Source organism: Triturus cristatus, chromosome 4_2 (assembly GCF_964204655.1).
Source record: "Triturus cristatus chromosome 4_2, aTriCri1.1, whole genome shotgun sequence".
Classification (NCBI taxonomy): domain Eukaryota; kingdom Metazoa; phylum Chordata; class Amphibia; order Caudata; family Salamandridae; genus Triturus; species Triturus cristatus.
The window spans coordinates 555,213,603-555,233,506 of record NC_140586.1 but is presented as its reverse complement, the minus strand read 5'-3'; the positions used below and the strand labels follow the sequence as shown (position 1 = coordinate 555,233,506).

The window sequence follows — 19,904 nt, the reverse complement described above, 5'->3', positions numbered from 1 at the left end:
TCTGAAAATCGCATGTATGATGTACAAGGCCTTACACTACAATTCTCCAAGCTATCTAGCTCAGAAGCTGGTACTTTCTGCTGGGAAAAGGGCCTCCAGAAGTTCCAAGAATCTTCTACTGAAACCACAAGGTTTTGCCAAGAAAAAAAACTTACAACCGATCCTTCTCTGGAATGGCCCCCAGGATTTGGAATGCTTTGCCCACAGAAACAAGACTGAACCCCTCCACGGCCTCCTTAAAAAAAAGAAGTGAAAGGGATTCTCATGGCTAAATTCACGTGAATTACTTACTTATTACTGTATTCTAATTATTTCTCTGTATTATTGAGCACCGTATTGTAATTACTAGTTTTGTACTGTTGAGCACCTTATATCTAAATCACCTCCAACTGTAGGTTTTTTATGTTCATACTGGTTTTCTATATATACACATATAAAGCGCTCCTGGTCCAACGTCAGCGAAGACGAGACACGCAAGGTCATGAACTCCATCCACACAGGATCTCCGACAGACCCTTGCCCACACCACATATTCAACAAGGCAGACGCAGCCATCGCCCCCAACTACGGAAGGTCATCAACATCTCCTTCGAAACAGCGACATTCCCGGAAAGCTGGAAGCACGCCGAAATCAACGCCCTCCTCAAGAAACCCAAGGCGGACCCCAAGGACCTCAAGAACTTCCGGCCCATCTCCCTACTCCCGTTTCCGGCGAAGGTCATCGGGAAAATCGTCAACATGCAACTGACTCACCACCTCGAAGACAACAACATACTGGACCCGTCCCAATCCGGATTCAGACGAAACCACAGCACCGAGACTGCCCTCATCGCCGCCACAGACGACATCAGGCGCCAATTAGACAACGGCGAAACATGAGCCCTAATCCTCCTAGACCTCTCGGCCGCTTTCGACACGGTCTGCCATCACACTCTAAAAACACGCCTCCAAGAAGCCGGTATCCAAGAGAAGGCCCTCGATTGGACCTCATCATTCCTCTCCGGCAGATGCCAGAGCGTCCGCCTCCCACCCTTCAGATCCAAAGCCACCGACATTATCCGCGGCGTCCCCCAGGGCTCCTCCCTCAGCCCTACACTGTTTAACATCTACATGGCCCCCCTCGCACAAGTGGCCCGCCACCACAACCTCAACATCATCTCCTACGCTGACGACACTCAGCTCATCCTCTCCCTCACAAAAGACCCGCGCACCGCCAAAACCAACATCCACGACGGAATGAAGGCCATCGCCGACTGGATGAGGAGCATCCGGGTGAAACGGAACTCGGACAAGACGGAGGTCCTCATCCTCGGACCCAACCCCTCGGCCTGGGACGACTCCTGGTGGCCGACCACTCTCGGGACAGCACCGACACCCACCGACCACGCACGCAATCTAGGATTCATCCTCGACTCCTCCCTCTCCATGTCCAAACAGGTCAACGCCGTCTCCTCCTCCTGCTTCAACACCCTCCGCACGCTTCGCAGGATCTACAAGTGGATCCCGACCGAAACAAGAAGAACGGTGACACAGGCCCTAGTCAGCAGCAGGCTGGACTACGGCAACGGACTCTACGCCGGAATCCCAGCCAAACACCTACGACGACTACAGCGCACCCAAAATGCCTCCGCCCGACTGATCGTCAACGTCCTCCGCCGCAGCCACATCACCCCCACCTGACAAACCTACACTGGCTCCCCGTCGACAAGAGGATCACCTTCAAACTCCTCACCCACGCACACAAAGCACTCCACAACACCGGACCCGCCTACCTGAACAGCAGACTCAGCTTCCACACACCAACCCGCCAGCTCCGCTACGCCAGCCTTGCACTCGCCGCCGTCCCCCGCATCCAACGAACAACCTCCGGCGGCAGATCCTTCTCCTACCTCGCCGCCAAGACCTGGAACACCCTACCTACCCAGCTAAGGCAGACCGAAGACTTACTCGCCTTCAGAAGACTCCTCAAGACCTGGCTCTTCGAGAAGTAGCGCAACCCCCCCCTCTCAGCGCCATGAGACCCTCACGGGTAAGTAGCGCGCTCTACAAATATCTTGATTGATTGATTGATTGATACCCACAAGGGTCTTGTTCGTGCTATATAAAACCTTCAAAATAAATAGATCAAAATAAACCAGTGTTTGCATCTCCTGCCCTCCAGCCACTTGAATGCATGTAATACACTTCCACTGTCTGGGAAGCTGTCCTCACATTCCATCTAGTGCCAATGCAAACCAGAGGCAATCAAATGTATACCACTCTGCTGTATAATTAATACCCTGAGTCAAACCTGAGGATGAATGCCAGAATCTCTTTTTTAATGTGTATATTATTTCACATGTATTTTCTTGACACAAGTCCAACATTATTTATTTCACTTTCAAACCTTGAGCTGATGTTCCTTTCTACATTCTTGCATCTTCAAACTGTAAGCTATCTAAAAAATATTCACTATATTCATTAAATCCGGCATTAAAAAACTGTCCTTTAATTTTTATTCTCTTTTCAAATGTCTCTCTCCTTCCCTTTCATCCTCTGCATGCCTCCTCTGTCTGAGCACAACATACTTTGACACATGCACTTTTGACTATTCTCTATTTCAGAAAATTTCCCACCACTAATTTGCAAGATCACAATCTCTCCTCCTTATGCTGAAAGTCATACCAATGCAACCTAACAGTACCTAATCTCCTCTAACTCTAGTATTAATCCCACCAACCACATGCTTGAGCTCACCCCCCACTAATGATTGCATCCAACCACTTTTACTTTAGTCCACCATAAATAACTGAAATGACTGCACGGAATGGTTTTTTTGAGTGCACAAGACTAATCCCAATAACTAACAGTAACCAATAACACTGAACTAACCATTAACCTTGGTTTCCGGAGCAGAGTGCTGCCCGGCGTAAAGCGTTACAACGTCTCGTCGGGGGGCAGTAAGCGCCATATAAATGCAATTACATTACATTTATTTTGCATCAGCAGCCATTAAAACATACACCATAGAACTACAAAACTACATTTCCCATGGTTCAGCGGGAAATAATACAAAACAGTTCGTCCAATCAGCAGGCAGCCTGTCCACCAAAACCCTTCAGTACCGCTCTATCCTCCTCTCTCTTCGCTGGTCCAACAGCTTGAGATAAGTGCCTCATAAAGTTCTGTTTCTTTCTGTATGCTTGAAACACTTTATTGACCTTGTTGCTACATTTAGTGTGCTTAATTGGCGTTCTTTACAGCGTTTTCAGGGGAACGCTGATTTTTGTCGGTTTTCTTTTTATTGGCACGGCCGCGGGAACGTTCTCTGCACCCCTATGCGGCCGCTCTTGCTCTCACAGGCTCTGTAGCGCAGTGCGGTCTCTGGCTGCTAAAGAGCCCGAACTATCATCCATTTCCCGCTCAGCGCACTCTACCCCTGTTAGAAAAGGTAGACGGACCGGGAGGGTCGGCCGGGGTCAGGAGGAGAGGTCTCCGGGGAGAGCCGTCTCCAGTGATCGTACAGACAAGTAACTTCCCCCCCCACAGACAGATATCACACACGGATAAGGTTCAGTAGTCTTTATAAGCACTTATTTAAGGTACGGTTGGATGGTACAGGGAGGTCTGGACTCAGGGGTCCCCTCGATTATAGTCTCGCAAGGTAGGGAAGGGGGTAGCGGGACAGTCTATTTACCAATCAGGTAGTTCGGAGGAGATGATGATGATGAGCTCACAATCCTCGAGCTTGGTGGTACGGGCCGCGGCAGCGCCAGCAGGTCCCGGTGTGGATGGTCGATACAACGGGCCGCGGCAGCGCCGGCAGGTCCCCGGAAGATATACGGTCCGCGGCAGCGCCAGCAGGTCCCGGTGAGGATGGTCGTTACAACGGGCCGCGGCAGCGCCAGCAGGTCCCAGGAAGATGACTGTTGTAGAGGGCCGCGGCAGCGCCAGCAGGCAGGACGATGATTCACAAGAGCGGGCTACGGCAGCGCCAGTAGACAGTCAAGGTTGAGTTCACTCGGTGTCTCTCGACTCCAGGATACAACTGCCTTCCTGCTCCGGAGCTGCCTCAGTTATAGGGCTGGTGCCCTTTGATGTCCGGACCCTCGCACTGGGAGGTCGGAGGGTCCGGGATGAAGGTGTCCAGACACCCAGCAGGGGGTGGAGCCAGTGCCTGGGGGAGCTGGGGGCGATCGGCACCTGGCGGGGGAGAGCCCTTGACACTTCGTTCTCCCATTGACCTGCCAAGTGGTCCGCTCACCTCCTGGGTGGATGGTGGTGCCGGGATGTCGGGGCCGGCCAGGCCCGGGTTTAGGGTCGGGGGGAGGCCAGGCGGCCGCGTGGTGCAGGGCCCAAGATGGCGGCTTGACCCGGCCGGGGAAGCCGGTGGGGCTGGACCCTGTGATGAGTAAGGGTCCGAGGGCAAAGGGTCCGGCGGGAGACGGAGTACAGGTGCTTGTCGCGGGGTTATGCCAGGTGGGCCGGAGTCCGGGCCCTGTCGAGCGGGGAGGGAGCAAGCCGTCTGTGAGGCCTGTCCAACATGCGTCCCCCCCAGCTGAAGGCGGGGAGAGTCACCCATCTCCTTGGGGACTCTCTTCGTCGAGGCGGAAAAAGCGGGACAGGCCATCCGCGTTGGCGTGGTCTTGGCCTGGTCGGTGCTCCACGGTGAAGTCCATTCCCTGCAGGGAAATGGACCAGCGCAAGAGTTTTGGGTTCTCCCCCCGCATCTGCATCAGCCATTGCAGGGGTCGATGGTCGGTTTGTACCCGGAAGTGGGTACCGAAGAGATAGGGTCGGAGCTTCTTGAGGGCCCACACCACTGCGAAGGCCTCCCTCTCGATGGTGCTCCAGCGCTGTTCTCGGGCCAGGAGACGTCGACTGATGAAGGCCACCGGCTGGTCATGACCTTCGGGGTTCAACTGAGAGAGGACGGCTCCGATGCCGTGGGCGGAGGCGTCGGTCTGCACCACAAATTCCCGACTGTAATCGGGGGCCTGGAGCACCGGGGCGGTGCACAGGGCGGCCTTCAGCTCCTCGAAGGCCGCTTGACAATCAGGAGTCCAGTTGACCCGCTTCGGTTGATTCTTGGATGTGAGACCCGTGAGGGGCCTCACGATGCTGCCGTAGTCCTTCACGAACCGCCGGTAGTAGCCGGTGAGCCCCAAGAAGGCTCGGACCTCGGTCTGGGTGACGGGGGGCTGCCAGGACTGGATGGCAGCAATCTTAAGTTGCAGTGGGGCCACCAGCCCGCTCCCCACTTGGTGCCCAAGGTAGGTCACAGACCCTTGGCCAATCTGGCACTTGCCGGCCTTAATGGTGAGGCCGGCCCGCTGGAGGGCTTGTAGGACCTCTTGGAGGTGACGGAGGTGGTCGGACCAGTAGCGGCTGTATACAGCGATATCGTCCAGGTAGGCAGCGCTGAATTCTTCAAGCCCCGCCAAGACCTGGTTCACAAGGCGTTGGAACGTGGCGGGGGCATTCTTCATGCCAAAGGGCATGACCTTAAATTGATAGTGGCCATCGGGGGTAGAGAAGGCTGACCGTTCCTGAGCCCTGGGTGTGAGGCCGATCTGCCAGTAGCCCGCCGTTAGGTCGAAGATACTAAGGTAGCGGGCGGCCCCCAGCCGGTCGATCAGCTCGTCTGCCCGGGGGATGGGATGAGCGTCGGTCCGGGTGACATCGTTCAAGCCCCGGTAGCCGACGCAGAATCTCAGTTCAGGTGCGGTGCCGGGGGCAGCGGCTTTGGGAACCAGTACAACCGGACTGGCCCAGGGACTGTCCGAGGGCTCGATGACCCCGATCGTGAGCATCTTGGCCACTTCCTCCTGTATGCAGGCCCGTACCCGATCTGGTACGCGGTAGGCCCGGTGCCGGACAGGGGGACTGTCCCCGGTGTCTACGTCGTGCAAACACCAGGGGGTGACTCCGGGGGTGAGGGAGAACAGGGCAGCGAACTGCAGCAGGAGGTCCCGGCAGTCCTGGCGTTGCTCCGAAGTGAGGGCGTCAGAGAGCCGGACCCCGTCCACGGAGCCGTCCTTCTCCTGAGTCTTCAGGAGATCCGGGAGGGGCTCGGAGTCTTCTTCTGTGCCACTGTCTGTAGCCATCAAGAGGCTCAGTTCGGAGCGCACAAAGTGTGGTTTGAGCCGGTTGGTGTGGAGGACCCGAAGGGGGTTCCGGGAGGACCCCATGTCGATGAGGTAAGTGACGGGGCTTTTGCGCTCGACCACTTTGAAGGGCCCCGTCCACTTATCTTGCAGGGCACATGGTTCGGTGGGGGACATCACCCATACTTGCTGCCCAGGCTCGAATTCAACGGAGGAGGCATTGTGATCATACCACCTCTTCATGTCCTCCTGGCTGGCCTCGAGGTTCGCTTTGGCCATCTCCCTGAAGCGCCGGGTCTGGTTTCGTAAGGCCAGGATGTATTTGAAGACGTCTGGAGGGGTCGTTAGGGGGGCCATCTCCCAACCTTCCTTGACTAGGCTGAGGGGCCCTCGCACAGGGTGCCCGTATAGGAGTTCGAAGGGGCTAAAACCGAGGGACTTCTGGGGAACTTCCCGGTAGGCGAAGAGGAGGCACGGGAGCAGTACATCCCACTGGCGACGGAGAGGCTCTTCCAATCCCCCAATCATCCCTTTGAGAGTGCGGTTAAAACGCTCCACTAGTCAGTTCCCTTGGGGGTGATAGGGGGTCGTGAATCTGTAGGTGACCCCGCATTGTTGCCAGAGGGACTTCATGTATTTGGATATGAAATTCGTACCCCGGTCGCTGACGACTTCTCGGGGGAAGCCTACCCGGGAGAAGATCCCCATCAGGGCCCGGCCAACCACCGGAGCGGTCACTGTCCGTAGGGGCACCGCCTCGGGGTAGCGGGTGGCATGGTCCACTAGTACCAAGATGAACCTGTGTCCTTGGGCTGTGCGGGGGTCCAGAGGTCCCACAATGTCTATCCCCACCCTCTCGAACGGTGTGGTGACCACAGGGAAGGGTTGTAGAGGGGCCTTCAGCTTCCGGCCACTCTTCCCGCTGGCTTGGCATGTGGGGCAAGACCGGCAGTGGTTCAGGACGTCATTCCTCATTTTCGGCCAAAAAAAATGGGTCACCAGGCGACTGTACGTTTTGTCCTGGCCCAGGTGTCCAGCCAGGGGGACATCGTGGGCCAGGTTGAGCAGAAAGTCTCGGAAGCGGAGCGGTACCACCAGAACTCGACCGGCCCCCAGCTCGGCGATTCTTTGCTCGCTGTAGAGCAGGTCGTTATCCCAGTAGACCCAGTGGGTTCCGGTGGTGTCCCCGGCGTTTTGGGTGCTGGCTTGTTGGCGGAGTCCCTCGAGGGAGGGACAGGTCTTTTGTTCCTGGCGGAACTGTTCTTGGGTGGGCCCCCCTTCTTGCCGCCACTGAGCCAGATCCGGAAGGTCCTGGTGTGGCGCGTCTTCTTCGGTAGTCGGGTCCGGTAGGTCGGACTCGCCGTTGTCCTCTACAGGGGCAACCGGGGGCGGAGGTGCCGGCCATTCGGTTTCTTCCGATCGGGGGGCGGCATGGGTGGCCATGGATCGGGTGGTTATGCAGGCCCAGTCCGGGAGGCCCAGCATCCCCAAGTGCTCTCTTCTCTCGACGGTGGCCCACGGGGAACTCTCGAGGTCATTCCCCAGGAGGCAGTCCACGGGGGCATCGTCCCGGACCGTCACCTTCAGTAGGCCGGAGACCCCTCCCCATTCAAACGGGACGCAGGCCATCTTACACATGCTCTCAGAGTTGTCTGCCGAGCGGACGGGGCAGAGAATGTTCGGTAGGATCTGCTCGGGCTTCACCAGGTGACAGCGGACGGCCGTCACGCTGGCGCCGGTGTCACGCAAGGCCTCGGCTCTCTGTCCATTAATGGTCACCCACTGACCGTATTTTCTGGTGTTGGCGGGTAGGGGGGCCCGCGGAACCATGTCTCTTCCCCCTAAGCATGCCAGGACCATGGCGGCCGGTTCCCACCCTTGCTGGGCCGGCTCATACTCTTCGGGTCCCTCCGATGATTGCTCTTCCCCTAGGGCAGCGGCAGCTACCTGGCGGGGCTTGGGTGTTTGGTTTAGCGGGCAGTTCGGATCATTGGCGTAGTGGCCTAGTCGCTGGCACCGGTGGCACGTGACGTTGGCTCGGTACCCAGGCCGCAACGGGGGGTTGCCCCGGCCGGCCGGGGCCGGGGTGTTGGCCACGGGTGTTGCGGGCAAGGCGTCTCTCCCTCGTCCCTGGCCCCCTCCTCCTCCCCGAGGACGGTGCTGGCCTTGGTTGTTTCTGTTTTGTTCGTGTGGCCCCCTCCGGCCCACTCGGGTGCTTTCCCATCGGTCAGCTTCGGCGGCGAGCTGCCGGGGGTCAGTCAGCTTACTGTCGAGTAGGTGCTGCCTGAGCTCGACGAAACAGTTGTTTGACAGGTGCTCCCACACCATGAGGTTGAAGAGTTGTTCGTAGGTGGTGATCTGACTTCCCTTGATCCAACCCTTGAAGGCCCGGCTGAAATAGTTCACGTACTCTACCCAAGTGGTACCTGGGATCCGGGTGCAATCTCTGAACCTCTGGCGGTACATCTCGGGCGTGAGGCCGTAGCGGGTGAGGAGGGCAGCCTTCATGTGGTCGTAGGACGACATTTGGTGATCGGGGAGCTGCAGCAGGGCATCGCGACCCTCGTTGATAAATCTCCCCCAAAGGCCGGCTCCCCAATCACTCCGGTCGATCCGGTGGGAGGTCATTGCGATCTCATAGGCTTTAAACCACTGTTGTATGTCGTCTTCTCGGACATACTCGCGGACCACATCCTTGGGGATGTGAACTTTTTTCTCAATTGGCCCCGGGGTGTGTGGTCGCTCAGGCACCCCCAGTTCCTTATTCTGTTTGCGCAGTTCTATTTCCGCCAGTCGGCGCTCGTGCTCGAGCGTTATTTTTTTCTCTTCCAGCTCTCTCTGTCTCTGCTTCTCCTCTCGTTCCTCTCGAAGCCGCATATGCTCGAGGTTGAGTTTCTGTTCAGCTAACTTGAGTTCCCCATCCATCTTGAGTCGTGCCATCTCTAATTCGTGTAATCTGACTCTGTCTCTTTCTCGTATCTCCTCCTGCGAGAGGCCCGTTCCCCGCTCCTCGGGAGCCGTGGCGTTCCCCTCTGGTGTGATGCTGTTTTGGTCTGGTGCGACGCTGCTTTGGTCGGAGGGTCCTGCGACCCCAGTTTCTGTCCATGACTCAAGAGCGCGCTTTAGATCATCCTTGGTACTCAGGCCGGTGGTAGCAATGCCAAGTTCTATGCAAAATTGTCTCAGTTCGCGGTGGTTGTATTCTTCTAATTTCTCCATTTGGAACTTCTCGGTGGAGCTGCTATCTTTGGTCGACATCGTGCTTTGTCGTGGGGTGAGCTACTCTCTGTACGATTACGCGTTGATTCGGATCGCGCCGCTGGCCACCAATGTTAGAAAAGGTAGACGGACCGGGAGGGTCGGCCGGGGTCAGGAGGAGAGGTCTCCGGGGAGAGCCGTCTCCAGTGATCGTACAGACAAGTAACTTCCCCCCCCACAGACAGATATCACACACGGATAAGGTTCAGTAGTCTTTATAAGCACTTATTTAAGGTACGGTTGGATGGTACAGGGAGGTCTGGACTCAGGGGTCCCCTCGATTATAGTCTCGCAAGGTAGGGAAGGGGGTAGCGGGACAGTCTATTTACCAATCAGGTAGTTCGGAGGAGATGATGATGATGAGCTCACAATCCTCGAGCTTGGTGGTACGGGCCGCGGCAGCGCCAGCAGGTCCCGGTGTGGATGGTCGATACAACGGGCCGCGGCAGCGCCGGCAGGTCCCCGGAAGATATACGGTCCGCGGCAGCGCCAGCAGGTCCCGGTGAGGATGGTCGTTACAACGGGCCGCGGCAGCGCCAGCAGGTCCCAGGAAGATGACTGTTGTAGAGGGCCGCGGCAGCGCCAGCAGGCAGGACGATGATTCACAAGAGCGGGCTACGGCAGCGCCAGTAGACCGTCAAGGTTGAGTTCACTCGGTGTCTCTCGACTCCAGGATACAACTGCCTTCCTGCTCCGGAGCTGCCTCAGTTATAGGGCTGGTGCCCTTTGATGTCCGGACCCTCGCACTGGGAGGTCGGAGGGTCCGGGATGAAGGTGTCCAGACACCCAGCAGGGGGTGGAGCCAGTGCCTGGGGGAGCTGGGGGCGATCGGCACCTGGCGGGGGAGAGCCCTTGACACTTCGTTCTCCCATTGACCTGCCAAGTGGTCCGCTCACCTCCTGGGTGGATGGTGGTGCCGGGATGTCGGGGCCGGCCAGGCCCGGGTTTAGGGTCGGGGGGAGGCCAGGCGGCCGCGTGGTGCAGGGCCCAAGATGGCGGCTTGACCCGGCCGGGGAAGCCGGTGGGGCTGGACCCTGTGATGAGTAAGGGTCCGAGGGCAAAGGGTCCGGCGGGAGACGGAGTACAGGTGCTTGTCGCGGGGTTATGCCAGGTGGGCCGGAGTCCGGGCCCTGTCGAGCGGGGAGGGAGCAAGCCGTCTGTGAGGCCTGTCCAACAACCCCCTTATCAAACGGCTCGTCTATTTCACCTGTCACTGTAACAGGGAAACACAGCCGGTCAGGCTCATATGCGGGGCGGTGCTAATTCATTTTATTATTTACTGAGAGCCTGATACTGCAATTAAAGCTTTTGTGAGCTTCAGAGCCACCGCCTGGAGACTCGAGGGTTGGATCTTCTAATTGAGACTCATCCCAGACACTAGCGAGGGGTAGGCTAATAAGGTGGGACTCGCCCCAGGTGGAGAAAAATCCCTATTGAGCTGAAAGGGAGAGCTGAGTCTTTGGGCTGTGTAGCCGGAAATAAAGAGTTCTGTCTAGAACTGGGTATTATGTGGGCTGACCCACGATTTGATTGCCTCTGTAGCTAGCCTAGGTGCAGGTGATCCTCAACATCACATATGACTGAGGAGTATTTTGAAAAGGAGGAGGTTACTTAGCTCACAATTAATGATAATTTCTGTCAGATTATGGATAGTTCCAGATTTAAAGCAGTGTCCCAGGATATGGCGCCCTTGGAGTAGAAAATCCTCCACATTGTAGCGCTGTGACAAAAATGCCTTAACCCAAGGGAATGACAATCTGGGCCTCAGGCCCCCCTACCACCAGGACAGCCAATGGCACAAGTAGCAGACACCAAACGCAAGCGTGCGGAAGACCAGGGTGTCAATCTAGACACGTTTGAGCATTTAAAAACGGCCTTTATCGAATCCCAGCCCCCTGTGGGGGATGATGTCAACCCAGAACCAGGTACATTGGGGATGAATCCACTTCCCCACCACCCCTACACACGAAGAGGGAGATGATGCACCACCCTCTTCAGATGGAGAACCAGACCGATCCAGATTTTGGAGGCCTTCGGGCTCGCTTGGAGATGCAGATGCGCCGCCTCAAAACCAGGTTCAGACCTTCTGGATCCAGATGGGACGTTACACCCACGCTCAGCAAAATGGTCTCCAGCTCCAAAAGTGGCTGTCTATGTAGCATCCCGTTTACGGAAGCCACTGGACAAAGAAGTGTGCAATCGCATGCGGGCGGATTGTCCCTGTCCTTCTCTGGAAGATAAAGTCCCCTTCAACCCAGAGACTAACTCAAACAAGCATTTACAATGCAATAGGTCTCGCAATGACATTGTTTAGAGCTATTGGCATTGTAAATGTTATTGTTTTTTTCTTCCCTTCGTGAAGCATTAATCAAATGGTGTAATGCAAAATGGCAATAGCTCACTTTGCTGTAATTGCGAAATCTATTGCAAAACAAACAAAGCCATTATCGTGGGCGCACGATAAGGAGCATTTTCAAAAGTGTAAACACTCGTGGCTATCCATTAACACATACAAATCGCCTACTCCACAGAGTTATCCATTCCAATCTATCAAAGGTTTCTACAAATCCAGGATTTTAGCGCCAAGATTTGGCCTAACTCCAATGAAGGATGTGCTCCCGCTGTGAGCCCCAGAACCTAGCGCGCCATTATGTAGGCTGTCAGGCTGCCAGAAGAAGTATTTTGCATATACTGTGCATATGTCTCAATTTGCGCGCAGAAAGCTTTTATGTAACCTCTTTGATACTTATGGAATAAGCTGATGCTAGAAGGCCCTCTTCTGCTTGCAAGGTTCTAGTGACCAAGTAATAGTCTGCCTGGTAAACTTTAACAACATTGTGGAGAAGCTATTTACAGCTGGTGTACAACCTACCTGAAGATCTTAATGCAAACGCTCCCGCTCCTTCTATTCGCACTAAACACACACTTTCGCTTCTATCGCGCATGTTTTGCACTGTTAAGGACAATGGACTATTGGGCCCTCGTGTGCAGGTCTTTAAATCATGGCATTTTAAGTCACGCTCTATAAGCGTCCTTTTGCTGGTGTGCTTGCCTTTTAGTAGTCTTTAGATTTGTAGACTGCGCTTTATCATGTAAAGGTTTAAATTAACTGCATCATCATTAATAAATCTAATACAGCATTAGAGGGGCGCTAATGGCATTTTTGTTCGACATTGCACTCTGGTACGATTTTCAAAGTTGTCATGAGCTCCCCCACTCACTGCTCTTCCAGGTTTTACAATGATCACCGTAGGGTGCACGACAACGCCCAGAGTCCACAACAGAGAGCCCTAGGCATTGGCCAGCTTGCATTGAACAAAAAAAGGCACAAAACTACATATTCCCAAAAATATATGTTTCGAAATAAACCAGATACATTTCCAATTAAGCAGTACAGCCAATAAACGGCATGAAATGCTCCATACACTAGGCAAAAATAAGTAAGTTGCTACAAACGAGCAGTTGAGGAATGAAAAACACCAGAATGAAGATTCGCTATGAGAGCGAAACACAGAATGGGAGGGGGGGGCGGGGTCGGCTGTGTGAGTCTGCAGGCACACAAGGCCGCAGCGCACCTACAGTGCAAAAGTGTAAAATAAAAACAAAAACACACTGAACAGCTGCGTGTAAATTAGGTGTGAGGCACTCGCTGGCAGAAATTGACAGTAGTCTGTTTCATTTTGAGCTACAGCATCACAGCACAGGATAAAGAGCCCATAAAGTAAGAATATTATATAATAAATGTTAACATCACACAATTTCAGTCGAACTCTCGGAAGTAAGGCAAGAAAACGGTTAAAGCAATGTAACAGCACTATGTAACTGAGTGCACCGGGACCCTGCAGAGCAGGGCGCTTCCGAGAACACGCACGGACGGGGACATTTGTGGGTGCTATCCGTGGTCTGGCAAAGGTCTGTAAGCGCTTAGCTCTACCTGGAGTTGGTGCGCAGGGACCCCGGATCGGCCTACAGCTGAGAGGAAGTCGGAACCAGTGGAGGTGCCTACTGCTGGGCATGGGCGCACCGTGCTTCTGTCTCTTACTTGTCTGGAGGCTTACGGGGGGTGGGGGGGGTGGGAGGCGAAAGTATGCCACCATGCGCACACGTGTGACCATCCCTACGCTAATGAAGGTAAACTTACGGGGGGGGGAGGGAGTGAAAGCGAAAGCACACCGCCATGCGCGAGCGTGTTGAACTCCGGCTTAAGCTATTGAAAGTTAACTTACGGGGGGGAGGGAAAGCAAAAGCGCGGATGCTCTGTCTCCCTTCACGCCCAGGGAGGAGGGAGATGCGAGCAGAGCATCAAAGGGCTGGGTGAGAAGGGAGGGGGGAACGCAAGGGTCAAAGCGGCGAAAGTGAAAGTAATGGAGCAGAGCATCAAAGGGCTGGGTGAGAAGGGAGGGGGGAATGCAATGAGCAGAGGAGCAGCTGTGCACGTGCATGTGATCTCGTGCACTCAAGGTTTAGGCCAGCCAAAAGACTGTGGGTAGCACTTTGAAAATCCCACATGTAAAATGTCTCTTCGAGCCTTTGGCTCGTGAGACCTAAAAATGACCAACTTCTTTGTGAAGGGGATAAATGGTTTCTGGTGTTCATACCAGGACAATTTGCTTGACATGGTAGGCCCTTTGTACAAAATTATTGACATGAGTGAAGATGCCAAGGCATCAGGCACTCAGATCTCAACTGAAGTTCTTTCGGGTTGGGCGCAACGTGTACTGATTTTCCTTGGAAATGTTAATTGTTCTTTATTAATGGAGATGCAGAGGTCTCTTTTGATAAAGATAGATCCGAAGTTAGTGGAATTGGCGACTTCCAAAGCTGGGCCCATCGTGGAGAGGAATCTCTTTGGGAACTAAGTATGTGCAAGCTTGGGAAGTTTATGAATACCTTCAATTCGCTTGGTAAGGCTCAGTCCTCGATAAAACTAATTTTCAGCCCTCGTGGTTTTGCCAGCGCTTGACCAGCCACCCGGCAGAGGTATACAGAAGCCCGTCGCGGGCAATGGCAGGATTCTAGACGTTTTGGCTCCTTTCATCCAACCAGGAGTTTACCCCCGCAGCAAGGTCCCAGATGAGCTTCCGAGGGAAACGCCTCCTACAACAACACAACAGGTGAGCATAATGTCTCCAGAGGGGGTCAACCTTGGAGGGAGGTTGGAAGACTTCCTTCACGATTGTGAGGCTCTCACGACGGACACGTGGGTTATCTAAACTGTGCAGGGCTTCCATATAGAGTTCTATGGTTCCCCCTTCCAACTACACAAACATACTCTCCTGGTTTTCTCCCACAGTCAAGTAACCCTGGTGGAGATAGGCCACCTCTTGGCTAAGGGGGCAATCGTACCGACGTCTTTACACCCTCGGGGTTCCTCAACTACCTTTTCCTAATGGAGAAGGCGGATGGAGGCCAGCGGTCATCATCAATCAATCTCAAAGAATTCAACGAGGGGCATCCATCTTCTCAGGGATTTATTGCAAACCAACGACTGGATGTTTTTTTGGATCTGAAGGATGCCTACCTTACGATCCCCATCTTTCCGCCTCACCGGCGTTTTCTGCAGTTTCAGTGAAACTCGCAGGTCTTCGAATTCAAATGTCTTCCTTTCGGACTGTCTTCCTCTTCTTGTTGTTTCATCAAGGTGTTGAGAACGGTAATCAAACACCTACGGTCTCAGGAACTCCGACTGATTACATACGGATTATGGACCAGTGTCCGGCTCATCTGTCCAGTAATTTGCGATCCACGATCCATCTCTTGGCGTCTTTAAGGGTTCGTAGTCAACAAACAGAAGTCATTTTAACCGGGTCCTCTCCATTATCGGGCATCACAACACCTCAAGATTTCCCATCTTCAGCAGGATTTCAACTATTCTCAGTCTAACCCCCTCTCCAAAGAGGCGAAAGAGGAGTTGCAATTGTGAATTGCCCACATAGAAGCGTGGAACGGTCGGGGTTATTTCGGCTCCCAACCCGATCTCGTAATAGAGTCGGATGCCAGCTCGTTGGGTTAGGGAGCATGGTGCGGAGAATCCTCCCCAGGAGGAAAATGGTCTGCTGCAGAAAAATCCCTCCGTATCAATTGCTTGGCGTTGATGGCAAGTTGCGATGAAATGTTGGACCAATGACAGGGTTCAGTGTTGTGTCCTTCTGAAATTGGACAATGTAGCGGCGGTACAGTACATAAATCATTTAGGGGGAACGAGATCCAAAACTCTCTCAGATCTGGCGAGAACCAAGTGGAACTACTGTCTAGCGCATCAAATCTCGGTCTCAGCGGAAAACCTTCCGGGGAGCTCCAATCAAGCGGCGGATTGACACTCCTTGAAGGGCGCCAGTCTCTGGAAGCTCAACCCCTGGTTGTTTCACGCTCGGTAAGGTCCTTTTATAATGCATCTCTTTGCTTCACGACTAGACCATCAAGTGGAGCGGTATTACTGTTGGGGACCAGACCCGAAGGCGGAGGCGACCAACGCCTTTCTCCAGGACTGTAGCACGGAGAGCGGTTATGCATTTACCCCCAATCGCCATGATCATGAGACTGTCTTCCCAGATTCTGAGATAGCAGGCGGACCTGGAGGTGGCCTCCACGATTTGGAGATTTAAAGTATGGTTTCCAGTTCTGATGGAACTTTCTTGGGATTTTCCAATCCCTTTTTCCAGATCTCCTCCACCATCACCTGGGGAATCCTCACCCCCTGGTCCTAGTGGGTCTCTTTGCCTCATGGTGTGGCGGATTACCGGGATGTTGGACGGTCCTGGGAATTTCATGAGATTCTGAGTCCTTACTCTCCAAGGCTTGGACGGATAGTACTAATGAGAGATACCGCTCAGCCTGGTCGCGATGGTTAGGTTGGTGTTACCAACGGCAGGTGGATCCCATGGGGTATGACATTGTCCACATTCTAAATTTCCTCGCCTCTTTAGCCTCTGAGGATTTCGCTCTCAGGTCCATTAATAGTTTTAGATCAGCTATATCGTTGGGTCATGTGCCAATGGACGGCCGTCCAGTCGGTGAACATCCTTTAGTATGTAAACTCCTTAGGGGTATCCGGTTTTCCTTTCCTCGTGAACCCCGGTATTCTACGTTTTGGAACGTCACAATAAGGTTTTACGCCAGTTTAAATCAAGGCCCGCAAACAAATTTCTATCGCAATAGCAACTGTCAGCGAAACTGGGCACCTTCCGCTGCTTGGTGTCATGCCGCAGGGTATCAGACGTTCAGGCTCTGGACCTTATAGGTAGAGCATTTACCCCGGAAGGGGTGAATTTTCAAGTTTTCAGTTTGGAGCTCATTTGGTCTGTGGGGCCTGTAAGCGCGTTTGGAGGATAGCCTCAATGAAGCGGATTGGTCCTCAGACTCTACTATTAACCCCTTCAGTGCCACGCGCTTTCCCCCTCCTGTGCCGGGCGTTGCATTAGTGGGTGGGGTTCATGACGAGATAGTCTCGTCATGGGCACAGCGCAACCGTGCTCCATGACGAGACTATCTCGTCATGGGCACAGAAGAGGTTAAGAGGTTTTACTTCAAACCTGTACGCAAAATGGCATCTTTGGGAGTTGAAGACCTTTTTTTTTTTTAACATACTTTATTTGATGACCATTATACCAAATCCAATGCAAGGAATATTACATAAAGTCAGTTGTTTTCAACTTATAATAAATACATAACAAATATTTTGTGAATTTACCATCCTTCCCCCCCCCCCCCCCCCCACCCCACCATTAGGCTGGAAATGGGGAATAAATAATGTCAGTTGACATCTCGTATAGCGGATCATTGCAATAATGGCAGATACATGAGTAGCATAATGTTATTACAGTTCCAATTAACATAAATAACAAATTCAACTATGTCCCTTCCCTCCCTAACCCTCCCAGCCCCCCACTCCTGGTCGTTCGGTATTTCCGGTGTCTATTATAACCTCAAGAGGGAGTGCTAACAGGGTAGTACAACAGGGTCCGCGGTGATCATGTAATATGATGTATGGGTCTGAATCTTGAGACCTACTGTGGAATAGGCGCATATTATCTCTGAGTGCTTACGGGCTTGGGGTACCTGGTGGGGGTAATAAGTCAAGTGATTCGAACACATGTAACATGACCTCCCAGTCCATCGAGATGGGTTGTTTCCGAAGACCCCTCACTTCTTCCCTCCGAAGGGCTGCCCCTTTTGCCTTTCCCCATTGAATCATGTCATCTTGCCAACTGGATAAGAGTTGAAGACCTTTGAATGAGTCTAATCCTCAGCTCCGGGTCTTGACATAGAATGAAAAATGTCCTATCTATCGTTACAAAATGTTTCAATTCTATTAAGGACAAGGAGGTGAGAGTTAGTCCCACCCTACGTAGCACACCAGGTGGATGCACTACCCTCCCTTCATTAGGGTTAAGTATCATTTCCTATTTTTAAAACGTGCCAATGTTGGAGTATGCATTGTGGTTTATGATGATAGTCATGTTATTTCTGAATGTGTTTTCTGACATACTGTTTATGCTAACTGGGCATTTCTCTCTCTCGGAAGGACTTATGCTGTGCCTTGTGTTTCAAGGACGGATTAATCAAAACAGGAGTAATTACGACTGATGAAGCCATTTTCACAGGTAGAAAGAGGTGGATAGAGGGGTGCTGAAGGGTCTTGAGGAACATGCTGCCTTGATTGGACGAACTGTTTTGTATTATTTCCCTCTGAACCATGGAAAATGACGTTTTATAGTTGCATGGTATAGGTTTTAATGTTTGCTGGTGCAAAATAAATGAAAAATGAACAGACTAATCCTCACCTCTGTGTCCTTAACAGAATTGAAACTTTTGTTACGATAGCTAGGAAATCTTTTATCGTTCCCTTGCTATATTTCCCTCACATGGTGGTAGAGATTTAATGGTTCTCAAGCACTCCTTCACTATCTATAAAAGCTCCCCTTCGATTATGAAGTAAGAGGTATACCCTTTGGCCCCATGGATTTTCTACTGACCTTCAACAATAAATCAACTAAAAGTGTCTGATCTCGACCAACAGCACACCTCACAAGACTAGTTTTTTAATCAGAGTTCCTCCTAACAAGTTTTCCTATCTTGGCCTTTCTTTTGGTTGCAAGAACTCTGAACTGCATTCAACTGCACATAAGATTGATTTTCCCTGTATGTGCAACTTGCAGCTTTAACAGGTACAAAAAATAGAATTAGATTCATCCATCCATCACATCTTTCCTAATCGCTGATGTTCCCTTCCACCTTTGTATGGTTGATATTTCGAGATTGTAAATAGCAGCATTCTTAAACCCAACCCCTTTTAAATGCAACAGCGTTCAGATTCTCTTATTCTAGTGGGCTCTGCATAATACTCCAAGGATGCTTTACTTTCCATCTGGGCTGACTCGCTTTGCTGCCTCTCGAGGGTTGCTGAAATGTTCTCACTATTGCAAATAGGAATTAAAGCTACTGGATAGTACAGACAGACAATGAAGAAAAAGAGTACATTGAGACAATCGAAAAAGAACTCTCAGCTTAGTTACCTCATGCAAGACCCATGAAGGCTCTCAATGCCCAGCGAATGAGCAATTCTCAGACATTCTGGGACAGACTGCTGCATCCCAGCGACTGGCTGGAAGTGACAGAAAATTATGTTTAGATTTTACATCAAAGAGAACAATGTACTTCTCTGACATCTTTTTTTCACTGCTACATAATTCATAGGTATTTGTTAAACTATCAAAGAAATATGCACGATTTAGCTAACAGGCCAATTGCTGTCATTATTTGGAATAACAAAAACAGGTTTTCTTTGCTAAGAGAAGATTAAAATGAAGAATACACCCGTGTTGTGTAGAGAGGAGTATGTGCTCTGTGTCTTAATTATGTATTGGATCTCCCTTTGCTTCTGTAAATATCTGTCCATGCAGCTATCAATCAAATGTCTCAGCATGCAATTTCTTCACCTATGTAAAGCAGTGCATTGCGGGACCAGGACCACCCTATATAAATAAAAATTCAGCATAAACCAATCAAATAAAACAAGGGCGAAAGAGACGATGAGAGGGGTGGTCAGTGGTTATGGAAATCCAAAGTATGGTCGACACAAAACAGCGAACAAGTGAATCCAGGTTTGGAAATATGGTAAAGGTGAGGGAATAATGTACATATCAGTTATTTAAAAAAGGAAGACAGTACGCCAAACATCTGCAATAGATATTAATAGACCTTATTTAGCTAGTAATAAGCAAGGCATACATATTACGGAGGAGGCACAGAAATCCTCTTGTCAATTTCAAAACAATTTTCTTTTCAATGCTACTACTTTGTATTGTAGGTGGTATTCAGCCTTCATAAAAACATTTACGCTATTCCTGAAAGGAATATCTTTTCACAATCAAGCCTTCATGACTAGAAATCCATAACTGGAAGAAGCTATACACATCAGCTAGAAAGTCCCAAATAAAATGGGCGCAACAGTCGCATGAACTGCCGGTAATATGGGGTACTAGAAAAAATACCCACTACAGGGCAAGATACCTTTGGAGGAAATGAAAAGCAATTGAAAAAACTGTCGCAATCATTCAC

General features: G+C 52.0%; 1 protein-coding gene across 2 annotated transcripts in view; it reads right to left on the bottom strand.

Annotated features, from left to right (window-relative positions):
• BTBD8 (BTB domain containing 8) overlaps positions 1-19,904 on the bottom strand; it is a 430,373-nt gene that overhangs the window by 237,610 nt on the left and 172,859 nt on the right. For both annotated transcript variants that reach the window (XM_085602178.1, XM_085602180.1), the window contains one exon: positions 18,860-18,948. In XM_085602178.1, coding sequence (XP_085458304.1) covers positions 18,860-18,948 — 89 coding nt within the window. The remainder of the gene's footprint in view (positions 1-18,859; positions 18,949-19,904) is intronic.